The 22,614-nt window shown below is 40.0% G+C and overlaps 1 protein-coding gene across 1 annotated transcript in view; it reads right to left on the reverse strand.

The window, feature by feature from the left end:
• Positions 1–22,614, reverse strand: part of LOC148059110 (uncharacterized) — a 35,503-nt gene that overhangs the window by 2,911 nt on the left and 9,978 nt on the right. The window contains exons 9-16 of the mRNA XM_087781510.1: positions 18,874–18,985; positions 16,734–16,824; positions 12,923–13,009; positions 9,616–9,768; positions 5,170–5,296; positions 5,057–5,089; positions 2,043–2,140; positions 1,872–1,955 (exon numbers count right to left, since the gene is read on the reverse strand). Of these exons, the coding sequence (XP_087637636.1) occupies positions 1,872–1,955; positions 2,043–2,140; positions 5,057–5,089; positions 5,170–5,296; positions 9,616–9,768; positions 12,923–13,009; positions 16,734–16,824; positions 18,874–18,985 (785 nt within the window). The remainder of the gene's footprint in view (positions 1–1,871; positions 1,956–2,042; positions 2,141–5,056; positions 5,090–5,169; positions 5,297–9,615; positions 9,769–12,922; positions 13,010–16,733; positions 16,825–18,873; positions 18,986–22,614) is intronic.

The raw sequence follows: 22,614 nt of genomic DNA on the forward strand, positions 1-22,614 counted from the left end.
CCTCGAGTCTGAGGAACATCCTTCGTCTGATCTGAAGATGGATCCTCGAGTCTGAGAGGAACATCCTTCGTCTGATCTGAAGATGGATCCTCGAGTCTGAGAGGAACATCCTTCGTCTGATCTGAAGATGGATCCTCGAGTCTGAGGAACATCCTTCGTCTGATCTGAAGATGGATCCTCGAGTCTGAGAGGAACATCCTTCGTCTGATCTGAAGATGCATCCTCGAGTCTGAGAGGAACATCCTTCGTCTGATCTGAAGAGGCATCCTCGAGTCTGAGAGGAACATCCTTCGTCTGATCTGAAGATGCATCCTCGAGTCTGAGGAACATCCTTCGTCTGATCTGAAGATGCATCCTCGAGTCTGAGAGGAACATCCTCCGTCTGATCTGAAGATGGATCCTCGAGTCTGAGGAACATCCTTCGTCTGATCTGAAGATGGATCCTCGAGTCTGAGAGGAACATCCTTCGTCTGATCTGAAGATGGATCCTCGAGTCTGAGAGGAACCTCCTTCGTCTGATCTGAAGATGCATCCTCGAGTCTGAGAGGAACATCCTTCGTCTGATCTGAAGATGGATCCTCGAGTCTGAGAGGAACATCCTTCATCTGATCTGAAGATGGATCCTCGAGTCTGAGAGGAACATCCTTCGTCTGATCTGAAGATGGATCCTCGAGTCTGAGAGGAACATCCTTCGTCTGATCTGAAGATGGATCCTCGAGTCTGAGAGGAACATCCTCCGTCTGATCTGAAGATGGATCCTCGAGTCTGAGGAACATCCTTCATCTGATCTGAAGATGGATCCTCGAGTCTGAGGAACATCCTTCGTCTGATCTGAAGATGCATCCTCGAGTCTGAGAGGAACATCCTCCGTCTGATCTGAAGATGGATCCTCGAGTCTGAGAGGAACATCCTTCATCTGATCTGAAGATGGATCCTCGAGTCTGAGGAACATCCTTCGTCTGATCTGAAGATGCATCCTCGAGTCTGAGAGGAACATCCTCCGTCTGATCTGAAGATGGATCCTCGAGTCTGAGAGGAACATCCTTCATCTGATCTGAAGATGGATCCTCGAGTCTGAGAGGAACATCCTTCGTCTGATCTGAAGATGGATCCTCGAGTCTGAGAGGAACATCCTTCGTCTGATCTGAAGAGTCTACGAACGACGTCTGTGAGCGTCTGGAGTTTATCACAACATTCAAAGTTCATTTCACCATTACACAATGAACTAGTTCGGTTCATGATTCAAGTTTCAAAGGTTCACCAAAAATCAACTAGTATAAAGTTATGTTCACTATTCTTAAAATGAACTAGTTCAGTTCATGAGTCAAGTTTCAAAGGTTCACCAAAAATCAACTAGTATAAAGTTCTGTCCACCATTTTTAAAATGAACTAGTTCAGTTCACGATTTAAGTTTCAAAATTCACCAAAAATCAACTAGTATAAAGTTCTGTCCACCATTTTTAAAATGTACTAGTTCAGTTCACGATTTAAGTTTCAAAATTCACCAAAAATCAACTAGTATAAAGTTCAGTTCACCATTCTTAAAATGAACTAGTTCAGTTCACGATTTAAGTTTCAAAATTCACCAAAAATCAACTAGTATAAAGTTCAGTTCACCATTCTTAAAATGAACTAGTTCAGTTCACGATTTAAGTTAAAAAATTCACCAAAAATCAACTGGTATAAAGTTCAGTTCACCATTCTTAAAATGAACTAGTTCAGTTCACGATTTAAGTTTCAAAAGTCACCAAAAATCAACTGGTATAAAGTTCTGTTCACCATTCTTAAAATGAACTAGTTTAGTTCACGATTTCAAGTTTCAAAAGTTCACCAAGAAAGAACTAATATAAAGTTTAGTTCACCAATCTTACCAGCACAGCAGAGTAGAGCTTCTTCATCTCCTCGCACGTCTTCGTCAGCGCCGCCAGCTCCGTGTCGTACTTGTCGATCGCCACCTGCCACCACCAGGGGGAGCTCCGTCAGTTACACACCGCGACGAGTGAACGACGACACGTGCTCTTGACGCACACAAGACCTCGTACCTTCAGCTCCTTCAGGAAGTTGGCGTGAGCGGCTCCGGCGTTCCACTTCCTGGCCGTCTTCTTGTACTGGACCACTTTGTGCAGCTCGTTCTTCAGCACTGACCCACACACACACACGCACATTAACACACACACACATACACACACACGTTAGCATCCGTCACACTGGACTCACACTAGCGTTAAATCAGTCGCGCTGCAGTTAAACGCTCCGTTTGAGCTCAAAGATAATGTTTCCACGTTTTCATCAAGACTGTAATTGGACTCAGTCCCGCACACACACTTACACACACACACACTTACACACACTTACACACAACTCAAAGGTCTTGTGATCTTCCGAGTCCTTCAGGCTCCCTTGGGTTTTACAAAATACTATTTTGATTCTATTTCACAGGATAAAAAAAAAAAGTATAAAAAAACGAGATCACACTGTACGTTATTAACCTGAAAATATAGTGATAATATAGTTTGTTCATTTTTGTGTTGCAATTACACTTAGGGCCGCTAGTTGGCAGCAGTTATTACATCCTCTGCAGCTAAAGGAACAATTTAATCCCATCAACCACTGAGGACGAGAGGATACAGCGACTCCAGCAGCTTTTAAAGCTAATGTTTGGACATATTTTGGTTTGAAAACAAATGAAAAACTACACATATATCTTTGTTCCTACAGTATCACTATATAACGTATCGTTTCCCCTGTATTGTAAAACTCATCGCTGGATTATTTCCGATAAAAACTTCTAGTAGTAGTAGTATTATTGTTTTTGTTTTTTTATTAATATATTCACAGCATTTGTTCATGTTTGTGTTGCAATAAAACCTCTAGCTGCTAGAATGCAGCAGTCATTACGTCCTCCGCAGCTAAAGAAACGATAAAAAAAAACATCTAAACTCCTGGCGATAACTGAGGACGAGAGGATACAGTCAACTTTGGGTTTAAAATGAAAGCAGTTACGACTTCGTCAAGAGTCATGTGGTCTGTAAATACTACAACACCAGAGTCAATTACTCGACAATACTGAACATATATACTTGTTACTACACTATTACAACACCAGAGTCAAGTATTCGACAATACTGAACATATATACTTGTTACTACAGTATCACAACACCATAGTCAATTATTCGACAATACTACACTTATATACTTGTTACGACACTATCACAACACCAGAGTCAAGTACTCGACAATACTACAAATATACAGTATCCTTGTTACTACACTATCACAACACCAGAGTCAAGTACTGGACAATACTACACATATATACTTGTTACTACACTATCACAACACCAGAGTCAAGTACTCTCCAATACTACACATATATCCTTGTTACTACAGTATCAAACACCAGAGTCAAGTACTCTCCAATACTACACATATATCCTTGTTACTACACTATCAAAACACGAGTAAAGTACTCGACAATACTACACATATATCCTTGTTACTACACTATCAAACCACCATAGTCAAGTACTGGACAATACTACAAATATATTCTTGTTACTACACTATCACAACACCAGAGTCATGTACTCGACAATACTACAAATATATTCTTGTTACTACAGTATCACAACACCATAGTCAAGTTTTCGGTGTGAGTGTGTCAACATCAAGTTGTCGGATTCTTTTTTCCACGTGTCACTAAACCTTCACCAGTCGTCGTCACCGTCATGCATTTGAATTCAGTCATGAGGGAAAAGACAATAATTGCTTCTCAGGCTCAAACCCACAGATTACGTCTCTGATCAACCTTGAAAGAAAAAAATAATGTTTTATACCCTCCATCCCTCCCTCCATCCATCCCTCTCCCTCCTCCCCCCGCCTCATGTTTACTTGTAATTATGGGATGTTCATTCTTCTCCGGTGCAGCTAATTATGTTTATTTTCTTAAGAACACAGGAGTATGGTCTGCATAAGTGATGAAGAGATTCTGTGACGCATCAGATCAAGACCCTTTCGCCGCTAATCGTGTCGGTATCGAGGGGTCGGGGGGGTAATGACGTCTCTTCCCGCTTCTCATCAGAGGCCCGGCCCAATTAGGAGCCCGGGTCCTGTTGAGCAAACGTGCCGCTGGTTCTGACCCGAGGATGAAACGAACGTAGATCCACCGTTACTTCCTTCATACATTTTCTTCTCGTCTTAAACATCTAAAGTCTATTTACATATTTGTTTTACTTCAATGTCTTTTTAATGTTTCTACCGTTTTTATTTCGATTATTTTGTCCAAAAGTCTGGAATTTAATTCCATATATTTCTAGTTTTTAATAAAAAAATATTATTTAGTTTTGTAACCGACTTCCATTAAAGACAACAAATTCTGAATTATCATTATTTATTTATTTGCTATTGCGCCATCATGTGGACACAGTTAAAACGTTTTCGTATTTTTAAAAACACTTTGTTTTTGTGGTTTATATTTCAATAAATTGTGTGTAAAAAAAAAAAGTTTAAATCTACATTTAATGTGAAAATATAGTTTGTTCATTTTTGTGTTGCAATAACACTTCCAGCCAATAGATGGCAGTAGTCATAACATCCTCTGCAGCTAAAGGAACGATTTAATCCCATCGATGACTGAGGACGAGAGGATACAGTGACTCCAGCAGCTTTTTAAAGCTGATGTTTGGACATATTTTGGTTTCAAAACAAATGAAAATACTACACATATATACAGTACTGGTTCCTACAGTATCACTATATATCGTATAGTTATGAAATTTTGTTGACCATAACCACGCCCACTCTGCTGTGATTGGTCAAGCGTGGACGTACTCCGAGGGACTCGTTGTGTAAACAAAGCGGGGCGTGATTACGGGCCGGCTGGAGGACCGGATGGACTCTCGTAACCTCTCGTTCGCCCAGATTACAGAGCAACTTCATAAAGTGATGCGTTCAAAACATGGTCAAAAGACGTGAGTGAGTCAGGAAGGTTAGTCGACCTTGAAGCATCTAAAAACCTCAGCACTTTCACACTTTTCCTCGTAGTAGAAACTCACCGTCCACCTCTGCGGTCAGGCCTTTGATGGAAGCTGACCAAGAAGGGAAGAAGAGACGGACATTTCAGCAGAGATCTTACGGGTTTTGAATCAGAATCTGGATCAACAAATACCTCCCGGGACGGTTTCAAATTCCGCCAGCTCCTGAGTAAAGGCGGCGAGGCCCGGCTCGTGCAACATGATCTGCTCCACAAGGGCGTCCAGCAAGGTGAACTTGTCCCTCCCGCGGAGCTGCGAGAGCTGTTGGAAGACGAACATCGTCGGATTATGATGTCGAGCGAACACAAAGACGAGCAAACACACGAGGCACGAACACGCCGTCGAAGGCCGAGCGAACAATGGACGCCGGTGTGTTCAGGACAACATGTTGCTTCTTCTCGGATGTTTATGTTCCTACATGTGAGGCTGAATGAAGGAAACTCACAAAGACTTGTTTTACTGAACTGTTGAGTGACCCCTTGATCCTACAGAGAAGAACCAGGTTCAAGGACGGATCCTCGAGCGGATAATATAGACTGTTTTTCGTGATTCAACATTCGACAGCACTTTATTGACTAAAAGATTTTTAGTCAATAAAGTTTTCATTTTCATTTTACAGTTCACGTTTTAAAAGTATTTTTAAAAATACAATTATTCAATTTTGTATTTTAATTATTCACACAATTTTTCATTTTTGTGTTGAAATTAAACCTCTGCTTTAGCAGTTATTTTGTGGCTGAGGATGAGAGTCATGTGGTCTGTAAATACTACAACACCAGAGTCAAGTACTGGACAATACTACACATATATCCTTGTTACTACAGTATTACAATACCAGAGTCAAGTACTCGACAATACTACACATATATACTTGTTACTACAGTATTACAATACCAGAGTCAAGTACTCGACAATACTACACACATATACTTGTTACTACAGTATTACAATACCAGAGTCAAGTACTCGACAATACTACACATATATACTTGTTACTACAGTATTACAATACCAGAGTCAAGTACTCGACAATACTACACACATATACTTGTTACTACAGTATTACAATACCAGAGTCAAGTACTCGACAATACTACACATATATACTTGTTACTACAGTATCACAACACCAGAGTCGAGTACTCCACAATACTACACATATATTCTTGTTACTACACTATCACTATATATCGTATTGTTGACCCTGTATCGTGATACATTTTTTTATCGCCGGATTCTTTCCGATTTAAAAACTTCTAGTATTATTGTTTTTTATTCATAATTAATCCATTTACAGCATTTGTTCATTTTTGTGTTGCAATAAAACCTCCGGACACTAGAAGGCAGCAGTCATTACGTCCTCCGCAGCTAAATAAACAATAAGAAAAACCATCTAGGACCACGGCGATAACTGAGGACAAGAGGATACAGGGACTCCAGCAGCTTTTAAAGCTGATGTTTGGACATATTTTGGTTTGAAAACAAATGAAATCAGTTACGACTTTGTCAAGAGTCATGTGGTCTGTAAATACTACAACACCAGAGTCAAGTACTCGACAATACTACACACATATACTTGTTACTACAGTATTACAATACCAGAGTCAAGTACTCGACAATACTACACATATATACTTGTTACTACAGTATCACAACACCAGAGTCGAGTACTCCACAATACTACACATATATTCTTGTTACTACACTATCACTATATATCGTATTGTTGACCCTGTATCGTGATACATTTTTTTATCGCCGGATTCTTTCCGATTTAAAAACTTCTAGTATTATTGTTTTTTATTCATAATTAATCCATTTACAGCATTTGTTCATTTTTGTGTTGCAATAAAACCTCCGGACACTAGAAGGCAGCAGTCATTACGTCCTCCGCAGCTAAATAAACAATAAAAAAAAACATCTAGGACCACGCCGATAACTGAGGACAAGAGGATACAGTCAACTCCAGCAGCTTTTAAAGCTGATGTTTGGACATATTTTGGTTTAAAAAAAACAACAAAAAAAAAACGTTTGAAAGCAGTTACGACTTTGTCAAGATTCATGTGGTCTGTAAATTTTGCAACACCAGAGTCAAGTACTGGACAATACTACACATATATACTTGTTACTACAGTATCACGATATATAGTATAGTTGCCCCTGTATTGTAATACATATTATATAGTCGTATTCTGCCGATTAAAAACTCCTATTTATGACGTTTTGTATTTACAGTAAAATAATCATCTTTGAGTTCTGTACAAGTGAAAAAGAAGCTCCACAACAAGCCCCGATGCTTCAGAAAAGCTTGTAAATATTCACTCGTGTTCACCTGCTAGACTTTATTGCTTCAGTCTTGATACCCACTTTCCTCTCCAACGCAATTTCAGCCCCTTGTTCGGCGTCGTCGTGGCCCCGCTGGGGAGCTCTAAGGGCCGGTGTTGCAGGAACATAAAACGTCCTGCGCTCGCCTTAATGAAGCCGAGGCCCCGCGGTTCCCTGGGAGGCGTGGCCCCATTAAGGCGAGTCAAGTGTTGCCGCTTCAGACAGACTCTCATCAAACTAATGAGTTGCAGGGAAGAGCCGAGGTTATCTGGGATTCTTTATTTTTAACTCCCCGCATCGATACTCGTGGACCGGCTCCTCGGAGGACGGGCCCCGCAACTCAAATTGGTAAACAAGCCTTGGTTGTGCGAGGACGAGCGTCTATCACCGCGTTAGGGGGTCTGAGAGTGAATCACAGAGTCTTCGGTCATTACACATTCATTCACTCTCTGCAGGATCAAGAGAGAAATACACGGTTCTGATGGACAGACTTCACTTCCACCCGTCGTTTAAAATGATATCGTGGAGTAATACTACAGCAACTCGTGGGTTAATACTACGAAGCCTCGCAAAGTAATACTACAGGGACTAGTGTCGTAATAATACAGCAACATGGGGAGTAATACTACTGCGACATGGGGAGTAATACTACTGCGACAAGTGGAGTAATACTACAGCGACATGGGGAGTAATACTACTGCGACAAGTAGAATAATACTACAATGCCTCGCTGAGTAATACTACAGCGACATGGGGAGTAATACTACTGCGACAAGTGGAGTATTACTACAGCGACATGGGGAGTAATACTACTGCGACAAGTAGAATAATACTACAATGCCTCGCGGAGTAATACTACAGCGACATGGGGAGTAATACTACTGCGACAAGTGGAGTAATACTACAGCGACATGGGGAGTAATACTACTGCGACAAGTAGAATAATACTACAATGCCTCGCGGAGTAATACTACTGCGACATGGGGAGTAATACTACTGCGACAAGTGGAGTAATACTACAGCGACATGGGGAGTAATACTACTGCGACAAGTAGAATAATACTACAATGCCTCGCGGAGTAATACTACAGCGACATGGGGAGTAATACTACTGCGACAAGTGGAGTAATAGTACAGCGACATGGGGAGTAATACTACTGCGACAAGTAGAATAATACTACAATGCCTCGCGGAGTAATACTACTGCGACATGGGGAGTAATACTACTGCGACAAGTGGAGTAATACTACAGCGACATGGGGAGTAATACTACTGCGACAAGTAGAATAATACTACAATGCCTCGCGGAGTAATACTACAGCGACATGGGGAGTAATACTACTGCGACAAGTGGAGTAATAGTACAGCGACATGGGGAGTAATACTACTGCGACAAGTAGAATAATACTACAATGCCTCGCGGAGTAATACTACAGCGACATGGGGAGTAATACTACTGTGACAAGTGGAGTAATACTACAGCGATATGGGGAGTAATACTACTGCGACAAGTAGAATAATACTACAATGCCTCGCGGAGTAATACTACAGCGACATGGGGAGTAATACTACTGCGACAAGTGGAGTAATACTACTGCGACATGGGGAGTAATACTACTGCGACAAGTAGAATAATACTACAATGCCTCACGGAGTAATACTACAGCGACATGGGGAGTAATACTATTGCGACATGAGGAGTAATACTACTGCGACAAGTGGAATAATACTACGCCTTGCAGAGAAATACTATTGCGAACAAGTGGAATAATACTACAGCGCCTCGCGGAGTAATACTACTGCAACTAGTGGAGTAATACTGCAACGCCTCGCGGAGTAATACTACGGAGCCACATGGAGTAATACTACGGCGCCTGAAATCCCATGATGCCTTTCTACACACTGCTCTATTTAGTCACGCCAGATTGGTGGCTACTATACTGTATTTAAATTCTGTGTATATGTTGTTTTGTCAAAGTTATGGACAGCTGTGATTGGTTGGCTGGGCGGCAAAGCATTATGGGAGCTGTTCGGGTCACCGGAAGGGTTGTTGAGAGGGATGGAACCTCATAATTGCAACGAGGAGTTTTCACTTACTTTTGAGATACTTCATTTTTCTCACTACAGTATTTTGACTTTGACAGTTTGCAGACGGAATATTTACACGAGATGAATCTATAAACTGCACAAATGTCACCGCGGCTCGTGTACATGAACCGAGAGGTTCCACTCGAAGGGGTTCGACCCACACGTACTTTGGTCAGCGAGGACAGACGGAACCCTCTGGCCTTCCCCTTGCCGGCGCCCTCGTTCAGGCAGTTCCCGATGGCGAGCAGGTAGTGCAGCACGAGCACGAAGGCGCCGCAGTCGAGCAGCTGCGAGCACATCCTGATCTTCTGGTTAATCAGCTGCAGAGACAAACAGGGATTTAAGGGTTGAAGGCTTTTTTTTTTTCCCTCTCCGAGTCAACACGCCGACCAAAATAACTCCTCCGTGTTTTACATTATAAAGGAAGGATCCTCTGAGAAGAACCTCCTTTGACCTCATGGATGGAATAATCAGGGCCTTGTTGTCGGCCTGCATGGTTATTTGCGATGCAATCGTGCCGAGTCAGGGAATCTCCAGAGGATATCTCGGCGTCTCCCGACAGAAACACATCCTGCTGAATATGGATCGTGATCGAGGCAATTTATTCCATTCTGGAGAAAAACGCAGCAGTGGACGGAGCAGCAGGTTTTCTTATGAACCTCCAGTGGTTCGTTTCTGGCCGACACCACGACTAAAGAACTCTCCGTGGTTCTGGTCTTCAGACGATCTATATTACAGTGACTCTCCTGCTGCTCGGACAGACCCTGGAGCAGCTGCAGGGATTCCTGTGAAAACGTACATAAAAGATGGAAGAAAGAAAGTGTTGTGACAGGTTCGACTCGTGCAATAACTTCTTACCCTCCAGCCTGAAGACGATAAACAATAATCCTGCACAAGAGACTCACCATCGTCCAGGAACTGCTTTATAGTGAAAGGTGTGTAGTTGCTGTGTAGTTTAGTGTGTAGTTTCTGTGTACATTTGTGTGTAGTTGCTGTGTAGTTCAGTGTGTAGCTTATTGTGAAGTTGCTGGGTAGTTGCTGTGTAGTTTAGTGTGAAGTTGCTGTGTACATTTGTGTTTAGTTTCGTGTGTAGTTGCTGTGTACATTTGTTTGTTTTTGTTGTGTAGTTTAGTGTGTAGTTACTGTGTAGTTAAGTGTATATTTTTGTGTGAAGTTGATGTGGAGTTGCGTGTGGAGTTACTGTGTAGTTTAGTGTGTAGTTGCTGTGTAGTTTTGTGTGTAGTTGCTGTGTAGCTTTGTGTACATTTGTTTGTAGTTTCATGTGTAGTTTGTGTAGTTTTGTGTGTAGTTTCATGTGTAGTTGCTGTGTACATTTGTTTGTTGTTGCTGTGTAGTTTTCTGTGTAGTTTAGTGTGGAGTTGCTGTGGAGTTTGGTCTGGAGTTGCTGTGGAGTTTGGTGTGTAGTTGCTCTGAAGTTTGGTGTGTAGTTGCTCTGTAGTTTTGTATGTAGTTGCTGTGTAGTTTAGTGTGGAGTTGCTGTATAGTTTTGTGTACATTTGTGTGTACTTTCGTGTGTAGTTGCTGTGTACATTTGTTTGTTGTTGCTGTGTAGTTTAGTGTGTAGTTTAGTGTGTAGTTGATGTATAGTTGCTGTGGAGTTTGGTGTGGAGTTGCTGTGAAGTTTGGTGTGTATTTACTGTATAGTTTAGTGTGGAGTTGCTGTGGAGTTTGGTGTGTAGTTGCTGTGGAGTTAGTGTGGAGTTGCTGTGTAGTTTTGTGTGTAATTGCTGTGTAGTTTAGTGTGTAATTGCTGTGTAGTTTTGTGTGTAGCTGCTGTGTAGTTTTGTGTGTAGTTGCTGTGTAGTTTTGTGTACATGTGTGTAGTTGCTGTGTACATGTGTTTGTTGTTGCTGTGTAGTTTAGTGTGTAGTTTTCTGTGGAGTTTGGTGTGGAGTTGCTGTGGAGTTTGGTGTGGAGTTGCTGTGTAGTTTGGTGTGGAGTTGCTGTGTAGTTTGGTGTGGAGTTGCTCTGTAGTTTGGTGTGGAGTTGCTCTGAAGTTTGGTGTGTAGTTGCTCTGAAGTTTGGTGTGTAGTTGCTCTGTAGTTTTGTATGGAGTTGCTGTGTAGTTTAGTGTGGAGTTGCTGTATAGTTTTGTGTACATTTGTGTGTACTTTCGTGTGTAGTTGCTGTGTACATTCGTTTGTTGTTGCTGTGTATTTTAGTGTGTAGTTGAGTGTGAAGTTGATGTATAGTTGGTGTGGAGTTTGGTGTGGAGTTGCTGTGAAGTTTGGTGTGTAGTTGCTGTGGAGTTTGGTGTGGAGTTGCTGTGTAGTTTGGTGTGTAATTGCTGTGTAGTTTAGTGTGAAGTTGATGTATAGTTGCTGTGGAGTTTGGTGTGGAGTTGCTGTGAAGTTTGGTGTGTATTTACTGTATAGTTTAGTGTGGAGTTGCTGTGGAGCTTGGTGTGGAGTTTGGTGTGGAGTTTGGTGTGGAGTTGCTGTGTAGTTTGGTGTGTAATTGCTGTGTAGTTTAGTGTGAAGTTGCTGTGTAGTTTTGTGTGTAGTTGCTGTGTAGTTTTGTGTACATGTGTGTAGTTGCTGTGTACATGTGTTTGTTGTTGCTGTGTAGTTTAGTGTGAAGTTAAGTGTGTAGTTTTCTGTGGAGTTTGGTGTGGAGTTGCTGTGTAGTTTGGTGTGGAGTTGCTGTGTAGTTTGGTGTGGAGTTGCTGTGTAGTTTGGTGTGTAGTTGCTCTGTAGTTTGGTGTGGAGTTGCTCTGTAGTTTGGTGTGTAGTTGCTCTGTAGTTTGGTGTGTAGTTGCTCTGTAGTTTAGTGTGTTGTTGCTGTATAGTTGCCGTGTAGTTTAGTGTGGAGGTTAGTTTGGAGTTGTTCTGTAGTTTGGTGTGGAGTTTGGTGTGGAGTTGCTGTGCAGTTAAGTGTGTATTTACTGTATAGTTTAGTGTGGAGTTTCTGTGGAGCTTGGTGTGTAGTTTCTGTGGAGTTTGGTGTGGAGTTGCTGTGTAGTTTGGTGTGGAGTTGCTGTGCAGTTAAGTGTGTAGTTTAGTATGTAGAGTGTCTGTGTGTGTGAGACAAACCAACATATTGAAGTGCTTTGTGTTGACGATTGAAGTTTGTGGTTCAACTTTAGCTGCTCGAGCGTCGCAGTGAAATGATGTTGTGCGTTTTATCTGCTGTGAGAAAAAAAGCTTGAAGAACATTTTTATTTCTGCTTCCGTTTTCAGTCTGGAGTGTTTTGAAGGAGCTTTAATGACTCTGATTGAATCCATAAATCAGGCAGCAGCCACACACACACACATACACTCACACACACACACTCACACTCACACACACTGAAGAAGATACTGTGCACACCACTTCCAAATTATTGCTGCTGATTTGTTATAAACGCGTCTTCTCGGCGACAAATGAAACAAAGTGTCTCTAAGTGCATGTGATGCTTCGCCGCTTAAAGACTCACAACTACTGAAAGATAAAAGCTTCTCCGGCGTCACTCACCGGCTGCAGGTCCTTCACGCCCACAGGAAGCTCTCGCAGCGTCAGCAGCAGGTCCAGTTGTGTGCTCAGGTACGGGATCAGGCACATCTGCAACAGTCGGAGTCACCATTATGACCAGGAAGTGGACGGAAGACAAATTCTTAGACACGAAACTGTCGACTTTCTTACATCGTCCCTGAAACCTGCTCTGCAGTACACTGTAGCAGTGCACTTACTTACGACGTGTAGTACTGTCTCAAATCAAACTCTGGCGCTACACACTAACCGGAAATGACTCCACAGTTTCTTCTTCTACTACTTTTTAACGCTGATAGCAACCAGTCGTTGGACACTATTGTGGACACTTGACAGCACTTTTAACTTATTACTGTTGTTGTGTTGTTTTGTGGTAAAATAAGTGTTTTACGTCAGTATCTGCTCTGAGGACGCGTCATCTGTGACGTAGCTTCTTTTTAGCGTCATCTATGTCACTAAGATGATGGTTGCTGAGGGTGGAAAGTTTCCATCGATCCGCACTCAATTGTGTATGCATTGCGCACTACATTTTCACACTTGTGTACTCCAAATACTAAGTGATTTGGGACATACCACAGTCCTACGTAGCATGTTAGCTTTTTGGCTTCTGCTACCAACAAGTTTCGAGGCTGCGACACTAGAGGGACGTTAGACACTAGAGGGACGTTGGACTCAAGAGGGACGTTACACACTAGAGGGACTTTGCACACTAGAGGGACGTTGCACACTAGAGGGATGTTGCACACTAGAGGGACGTTGCACACTAGAGGGACGTTGGACTCAAGAGGGACGTTGCACACTAGAGGGACGTTGGACTCAAGAGGGACGTTACACACTAGAGGGACTTTGCACACTAGAGGGACGTTGCACACTAGAGGGACGTTGGACTCAAGAGGGACGTTACACACTAGAGGGACGTTGCACACTAGAGGGACGTTGCACACTAGAGGGACGTTGCACACTAGAGGGACGTTGGACTCAAGAGGGAAGTTACACACTAGAGGGACGTTGCACACTAGAGGGACGTTGCACACTAGAGGGACGTTGCACACTAGAGGGACGTTGCACTCAAGAGGGACGTTGCACACTAGAGGGACGTTGCACACTAGAGGGACGTTGCACACTAGAGGGACGTTGCACACTAGAGGGACGTTGGACTCAAGAGGGACGTTGCACACTAGAGGGACGTTGCACAGTAGAGGGACGTTGCACAGTAGAGGGACGTTGCACACTAGAGGGACGTTGCACACTAGAGGGACGTTGCACACTAGAGGGACGTTACACACTAGAGGGACGTTGCACACATAGAGGGACGTTGCACACATAGAGGGACGTTGCACACTAGAGGGACGTTGCACACTAGAGGGACGTTGCACTCATAGAGGGACGTTACACACTAAAGGGACGTTGCACACTAGAGGGACGTTGCACACTAGAGGGACGTTGCACACATAGAGGGACGTTGCACACATAGAGGGACGTTGCACACTAGAGGGACGTTACACACTAGAGGGACGTTGCACACTAGAGGGACGTTGCACACTAGAGGGACATTGCACACTAGAGGGACGTTGCACACATAGAGGGACGTTGCACACATAGAGGGACGTTGCACACTAGAGGGACGTTGCACACATAGAGGGACGTTGCACACATAGAGGGACGTTACACACTAGAGGGACGTTGCACACTAGAGGGACGTTGCACACTAGAGGGACGTTGCACACTAGAGGGACGTTGCACACATAGAGGGACGTTGCACACTAGAGGGACGTTGCACACATAGAGGGACGTTGCACACTAGAGGGACGTTGCACACTAGAGGGAAGTTGCACACTAGAGGGATGTTGCACACTAGAGGGACGTTGCACACATAGAGGGACGTTGCACACTAGAGGGACGTTGCACACATAGAGGGACGTTGCACACATAGAGGGACGTTACACACTAGAGGGACGTTGCACACTAGAGGGACGTTGCACACTAGAGGGACGTTGCACACTAGAGGGACATTGCACACTAGAGGGACGTTGCACACATAGAGGGACGTTGCACACTAGAGGGACGTTGGACACATAGAGGGACGTTGCACACATAGAGGGACGTTACACACTAGAGGGACGTTGCACACTAGAGGGACGTTGCACACTAGAGGGACGTTGCACACTAGAGGGACGTTGCACACTAAAGGGACGTTGCACACTAGAGGGACGTTGCACACACTAGAGGGACGTTGCACACATAGAGGGACGTTACACACTAGAGGGACGTTGCACACTAGAGGGACGTCGCACACTAGATGTGTTTGGATGTTTTTAAGTGTATTTTTGGACGAAGATAAGGGCGAAGACAAGTTAGCACCGGTCGCTGCATTAGTATTGACTTACATTTTTGTCTTTAACTCGAACCCGAATTCTTATCATTCTTCACCAGAACTTTCTCTGAGTATCTCACGGATGATCCGGATCTTTTAAGAAGGATTTCTGGCGACGGATGATTTTAAAGACGGCGTCGCAGGAGGATTAAAGCAGAGTTGAATTAAGACTCTAAAAGCAGACGAGCGTGATCCGATCCAAAGGTCACGCCTGTGAATTCATGTATTGATTTTCTTTAATGGCACAAAAAAGTTGCGGCCGGACGATGAGTCATGGAGACATTTTTTGGGAGGAAAACGCAGGAGTTTGATCATTTTGCTGAAACATTCCTCAGCATAAATTAGCAAAAAGTCGTTAAGCAAATTATCTTCTAACATTTGCTTTTGTTTTCCAACTATAAAGATTTGACAGGAGATTAAGAAAGAGTGATCGTAGAGATTCACATGGAAAGAAAATAACACTTTTTTTTAAAAAGTACATCAATTTACAAGATTAGTTGAGTCTGTATGTTTAAGTTTGTAGCATAAAAGTTTGTGCAATCTATCAATACAGGGTCAAAAATACGATGTATAGTGATAGTGTAGTAACAAGTATATATGTGTAGTATTGTCCAGTACTTGACTCTTGACGAAGTCGTAACTGCTTTCATTTTTTTTTTAAACCAAAATTTGTCCAACATCAGCTTTAAAAGCTGCTGAAGTCCACTGTATCCTCTTGTCCTCAGTCATCGCTACGATTTCATTGTTCCTTTAGCTGCAGAAGACGTAACGACTGCAGCCATCTAGTGGCTGAAAGTTTAATTTTAAAACAAAAATGAACAAATGCTGTGAATATTCTAGTGTAGTTTTGTGTGTAGTCGGTGTGTAGCTTTGTGTGTAGTTGTGGTGTAGCTTTGTGGTACAGTTTTGATTGTAGTTGATGTTTTGTTTGTAGTTGGCGTGGAGCTTTGTGTGTAGTTGCTGTGTAGAAAGTGTGTAGCTTTGTGTGTAGTTTCTGTGTAGCTTTGTGTGTAGTTGTGGTATAATTTTGATTGTTGTTGCTGTGTCGTTTTGTGTGTAGTAGCTGTGTAGCTTTTCATCTTCTCAATACCATAGAGTTAAAGGACGTTTTTTTGTGCGTGATGTTGTGCTGTTGTTTTTAACGTGTGTTGTTGTGTCCGTGTGTGTACTTTTCATGAAGATATTTGGAATAGTTGAGTGTTGGACTATAATTTTCTTAATAAAATACTGAAACATAACTGAGCAGAAGATTGAAACACGGCAACAATACAGTATATTTTCTAAATGTCCTAATATTTAAAAGGTATTTACTTCATTTATTTGAGATTGAGTCTTGTTTGATGTATCATCTTGTCTTGTAAAGATTAAAAAATCTTAAAAACTTCAAACCAGATCTAACTGAGGCTTGTGACGGGTCAGTACCTCCAGCATGTACTGGTCCACGATGTGCAGTTCTGACGCCGGCCCCTTGTAGGATTTGTACATTTCCACGTCCTCCAGCGTCGGCACGTACCTGAGAGGAACACGTGTTGATCGTCGGTCAGAAGTTTTTACTGAAAACACCTTGATTTTCTGGAGATGAAAATCTTGTTGACCATAACCACGCCCACTCTGATGTGATTGGTCAAACATCACTGTTTGTCACCTCCACCATCAACCCCGGAAGTCTAACAAAGCGGAGGAGTGAAGCCATAATGACTTAAAATGGACTCTCGTAACCTTTTGTTCGCCCGGATTCCAGAGCAACTTTATAAAGGAGTTAAAAACTGGCTTGTTTCAGTGAATTTTGCTTCAAAAATAAACCTGTTAACTAGTGAGAGTTAATGAGGCCGTCTTGTTGTACTGAAGAACGTTCCTGTGAATGTCAACTCGTGACCTCTTGAACTTGAATAACTCGTGACCACTTGGATCTTCAAAAAGTGTCACATGACTCCCAGCTTGAACCCGGACTTCCTGACATTCGGCAACATTTGAAACACGATCCTCTGACTATTTCATAAAGATTCTCCCGCGAGACCCAGTGAGAGAAACCTCTACCAGTGACGTCCCCACAAATGAAAACCCCGGGATTAAAGTTGCAACAGCGAAGACGCTCTTTGTAAACGGTTCTGGCAGCTGCTGTGTGGAGTTTACACGAGCACGGCGTGGCAGAGGAACCTCCCGGTTACCTACGAGACGTGACGTGGCTCCGTGGAGGGTCTTTTAGAAAACTGTTCATATCAAGTTTCTTTAGTTAAAATTACTTTTTATATCAACTTTAAACACTTTGTTTCAACTTTTTACCTGTTTTTATTTGAAATATTACATTTTTTTCTGCTTGGTTGCAATTATTTTACAATAATAACGTAGTATTAGCATTAAATAGTATTTAAAAGTATTAAAACATCTATATTGAAAGGCTCGGTAAAGATATTTTCCTTAAACTTGTTTAATTTAAATTTTTTATTTTAGTTTTCTCTATTTTAATTGTTTTTTGTAGTTTTGTTATTTGAAGTAAATCAACAATTACAGTTAATTTAAAACTAATAATAATCATTTAATGACAAATTTGTGCGTATTTTACTTTAAAATTAAAAGGAAGGATTTTATTATTTCACTCTGTTGTTATTGATATAGTAGTATTTATATAAATTATTTGTATGATTTATTAATACATTTTAGTTTTAATTTGAAATGAATTTGACTAAATCAACAATTCTACACTTCAATTTAATATTTATTTATTTTAATATTGTATCTTAAATTACTTCTATATTATATTATTCTCACAAACAAGAGTTTTTTCTCTAATAATATAAAAACATATTTTTATATAAAAATAATAGTTGTTTTTTTTACTCAGTCCTTGAACTTGTTGCATTAATTTTACTTAATTAACATATATATATTTTTTAATGTACTTTTCTCTATTTTAAATACATTTTAACTTTTGTTATTTAAAGTAACTCTACCATTACAGTTAATTAAAAATAATAATATTTTCATGAGAAAAAAATCGAAATAAAATGTTTTATTTTAAGTGTATTTTAAAATGATAATGGAGAATTATTATTAAAAAAAATGTACAATTTCACATCAAATTATTAGTATAATGTTTAATATTATATCTAAAACTATCTTCTTGAACTTGTTGCATAATTTATTTTAACTTAACTTTTTTTAATTTTAATTTACTTTTCTCTATTTAAATTACATTTTAACTCTTTATTTAAATTAATATGACAAATACAGTTAATTTAAAATAATCAATGTTAAGTAATTATTAACTATTTCATGAAAAATGTTTCATTTTAAAATTTTAATTGAGAATTTTAATTAAAAAAAATGTATAATTTCACATTTAGCTGAAAATATTAATGTTTCATTTGACTTGTTTAATAATTATTATAGCAATACTTGTTTTGTATTATTATGAAAACTTTTTCGTGGCTAACGCGATGTGTTAAGGTGCGATTGTCGATAAAGGTCGACAAAGTCACGCCGGTGTCTGGAGGTGAAAAGTGAGAACTTGTCTCTCCTCCGGCCGGTGGTTGCCGTGGAGACGGGATGCATACAGATGTACCTCCTCAGGGAGGCGATGTGCTCGTCCGACAGACCTCCGTCCTCCTCGCGGACCAGCAGCAGTTTGTCCTTCAGCTCCGCCGGCAGCACCGGGAAACTTTTCAGGAAGATGTCTGCGACGAGAGAAGAAAAGTCAGAAGACAAAAGATCTTTTGCTTAATTACTTTCCCTTCAAGACGCCGGCAGGAGTCGAACAAACGAGCATTTATTAAGAGGAACTGGTGTCATTTTTTCCTCTTGTTTCTCTGAATAATTCAGGAGCGCGACGCTCATCAACACACTCGTCAAACAGCAGAGTTCGGTTATGAAGGAGCAAACAAGAATAATCAATCCATGGACACGTTTGCTCTCCCGGCAAATATATTTCTGGGATTCGTCACTTCATCCATGTTGAGTCCAAACAAATAACAAATAAGATCCGCTGCCAGAATAACAATCAGCTGAAGCATTATGACCACTGGAGTTGTTTAAAGATTGTATTTTTATCAAGATTATATATATATATATATATATACATGTGTGTGTATATACTGTATACTCTCAAACGTGTGTGTGTATATACTGTATATTACATGTACAGTATAAAGTACAAAAATGTGATATTCACGGAAACTTTATCAATATTTAATTAAATAAATATTGTACTTTTGTATATATTTATTGTATTTTATCAAAATTCTATGTTTGTATTTAGTTATTTATCAGCATAGTACTTGTTTGATATATTTATATTTAAGAGTGTATTTTCTATTTAATCAGGAATAAAACTAAAACGTATGTGTTTGTATATATAAAATACAAAAATGCTTTAATCACAGAAAAAAAAGTATGTGCATATATATATATATATATATATATATATATACAGTATATGTATTAGATTTCCTTTTATTTTAATTTTAAAATGATTTGTTTTTTTACATCTTATCAAGATTTAATGGAATAAATATGGTATTTTATCAAAATTCTATGTTTGTATTGTTGTTATTTATCAGGATAGTATTTGTTTGATATATTTATATATGAGTGTATTTTCTATTTGATCAGGAACAAACTTAAACATGTGTATGTGTATATATATATATATATATATATATATATATATATATATATATACACACACACACACACACACACATTGTTTGTACTTTATTAAAATAATATTTTACTACTCATTTTAAACCATAATTGGATTCTATTTTGTATTTTATAAAAAAAATGTATTTTTTATGTTTATATATTTTTATTTGTACTCTGTATTTCATCAAAATTATGTTTTTGTAGTTTAAAAAACTTATTTTTATATGTTTTTATCAAAAAAAAACTTTTGGATCATTTGATATTTTTATCATATATATATATATATATATATATATATATATATATATATATATTTGTACTTTGTATTTAATCAACGTTGTATGTTTTTCTATCTCATGTTGATAGGTTTATGTTTTCTATTTCTAAGGACTAAAAGAACAGTCATGTTTCAAACTGGTCCAGAGTCAGCGCGACCGCAGGTGTTCTTTGAATCATTAGTAAATGATCACATTAGTCCGTCATAATCAACACATATACACACTGATCATGAACATCCGTGCAGGGGCTCCAGAGCAGTGGACCCTCGGGTTCAAGGCTGTTATTCACATGCAGCTCATTAGAAACAGGTTGGTTTGAATAAAGCAGTCACTGACTCACACGAGCCATGGATACGAACTCAAGTCCAGAGTTTCTCCAGGACTACTTTGGTGAAATCCTCAGCAGATTCACTGCATTTGTTCATTTTTGTGTTGCAATTAAACTTCTGGCCTATAGATGGCGGCAGTCATAACGTCCTCCGCAGCTAAAGGAACAATAAAAACCCTCCCAGATCACGGTGATGACTGAGGACGAGAGGATACAGTGACTCCAGCAGCTTTTAAAGCTGATGTTTGGACATATTTTGGTTTGAAAACAAATGAAAGCAGTTATGACTTCGTCAAGAGTCATGTTGTCTGTAAATACTACAACACCAGAGTCACTTTAAGTACTCGACAATACTACAACTATATACTTGTCACTACAGTATCACAACACCAGAGTCAAGTACTGGACAATACTACACATATATACTTGTTACTACAGTATCACAACACCAGAGTCAAGTACTCGACAATACTACACATATATACTTGTTACTACACTATCACAACACCAGAGTCAAGTACTCGACGATACTACACATATTTACTTGTTACTACAGTATCACAACACCAGAGTCAAGTACTGGACAATACTACACATATATACTTGTTACTACAGTATCACAACACCAGAGTCAAGTACTCGACAATACTACACATATATACTTGTTACTACACTATCACAACACCAGAGTCAAGTACTCGACGATACTACACATATTTACTTGTTACTACAGTATCACAACACCAGAGTCAAGTACTGGACAATACTACACATATATACTTGTTACTACAGTATCACAACACCAGAGTCAAGTACTCGACAATACTACACATATATACTTGTTACTACACTATCACAACACCAGAGTCAAGTACTCGACAATACTACACATATATATACTTGTTACTACAGTATCACAACACCAGAGTCAAGTACTGGACAATACTACACATATATACTTGTTACTACAGTATCACAACACCAGAGTCAAGTACTCGACAATACTACACATATATACTTGTTACTACACTATCACAACACCAGAGTCAAGTACTCGACAATACTACACATATATATACTTGTTACTACAGTATCACAACACCAGAGTCAAGTACTAGACAATACTACACATATATACTTGTTACTACACTATCACAACACCAGAGTCAAGTACTAGACAATACTACACATATATTTGTTACTACAGTATCGTTATATACTGTATTGTTGACTCTATATCGTGATACGTATTGTATATCCAGATTTTTGCAGAATAAAAAACTCCTACTATAAATAAAGTTTTTTATTTACTATTAAAATATTTACAGCATTTGTTCATTTTTGTGTTGCAATTAAACTTCTGGCCAATAGATGGCAGCAGTCATTACCTCCTCCGCAGCTAAAGTAACAATAAAAACCCTCCCAGATGCCGGTGATGACTGAGGACGAGAGGATACAGTGACTCCAGCACCCCTTAAAACTGATGTTTGGACAAATTTTGGTTTGAAAACAAATGAAAGCAGTTACGACTTCGTCAAGAGTCATGTCGCCTCAGGATCAAGGTGGTCATAATGTTTTGGAGGCTGAGCTACAAAGGAAGATCATTAAAGCTCGGAGAGTAAAGTTTGAGGGAAAGTTTCCGAAGAACAAAGAGAACACGCTCCGGCTGTTGTTGCTCTACATTCAAACTCCGCTTCTTATCTCGCAGACTTGTGTGTTGTGGAGGAAAAATACTGTAAAAATATTCATCAACTCCTGCCTTTGCCAGCGATAAAAACCCACAGGAAGTCCCTGTGGATTCTACCTCCAGATATGAAAGGGGAGGATGAGATGGAAATTGATCTGGAGGCGATTTGAATCCGACTAAATGATCGGAGGCTCACGATTGAATCAAATAATTGTCTCGGCAGATATTTTTTTCTGCGACAGTTGATAACAATAATCCAGGAGCATTTTTCACTTCTCGAGGTCCAGGAAGTACTTTTTATTTGGTTTATACAGAATTAAAAAAGTAAAAGTTTAATGGAAATGAAGTATATTCTGCCAAAATGGAATA

Source organism: Callionymus lyra, chromosome 19, assembly GCF_982586985.1.
Source record: "Callionymus lyra chromosome 19, fCalLyr1.hap1.1, whole genome shotgun sequence".
NCBI lineage: Eukaryota > Metazoa > Chordata > Actinopteri > Syngnathiformes > Callionymidae > Callionymus > Callionymus lyra.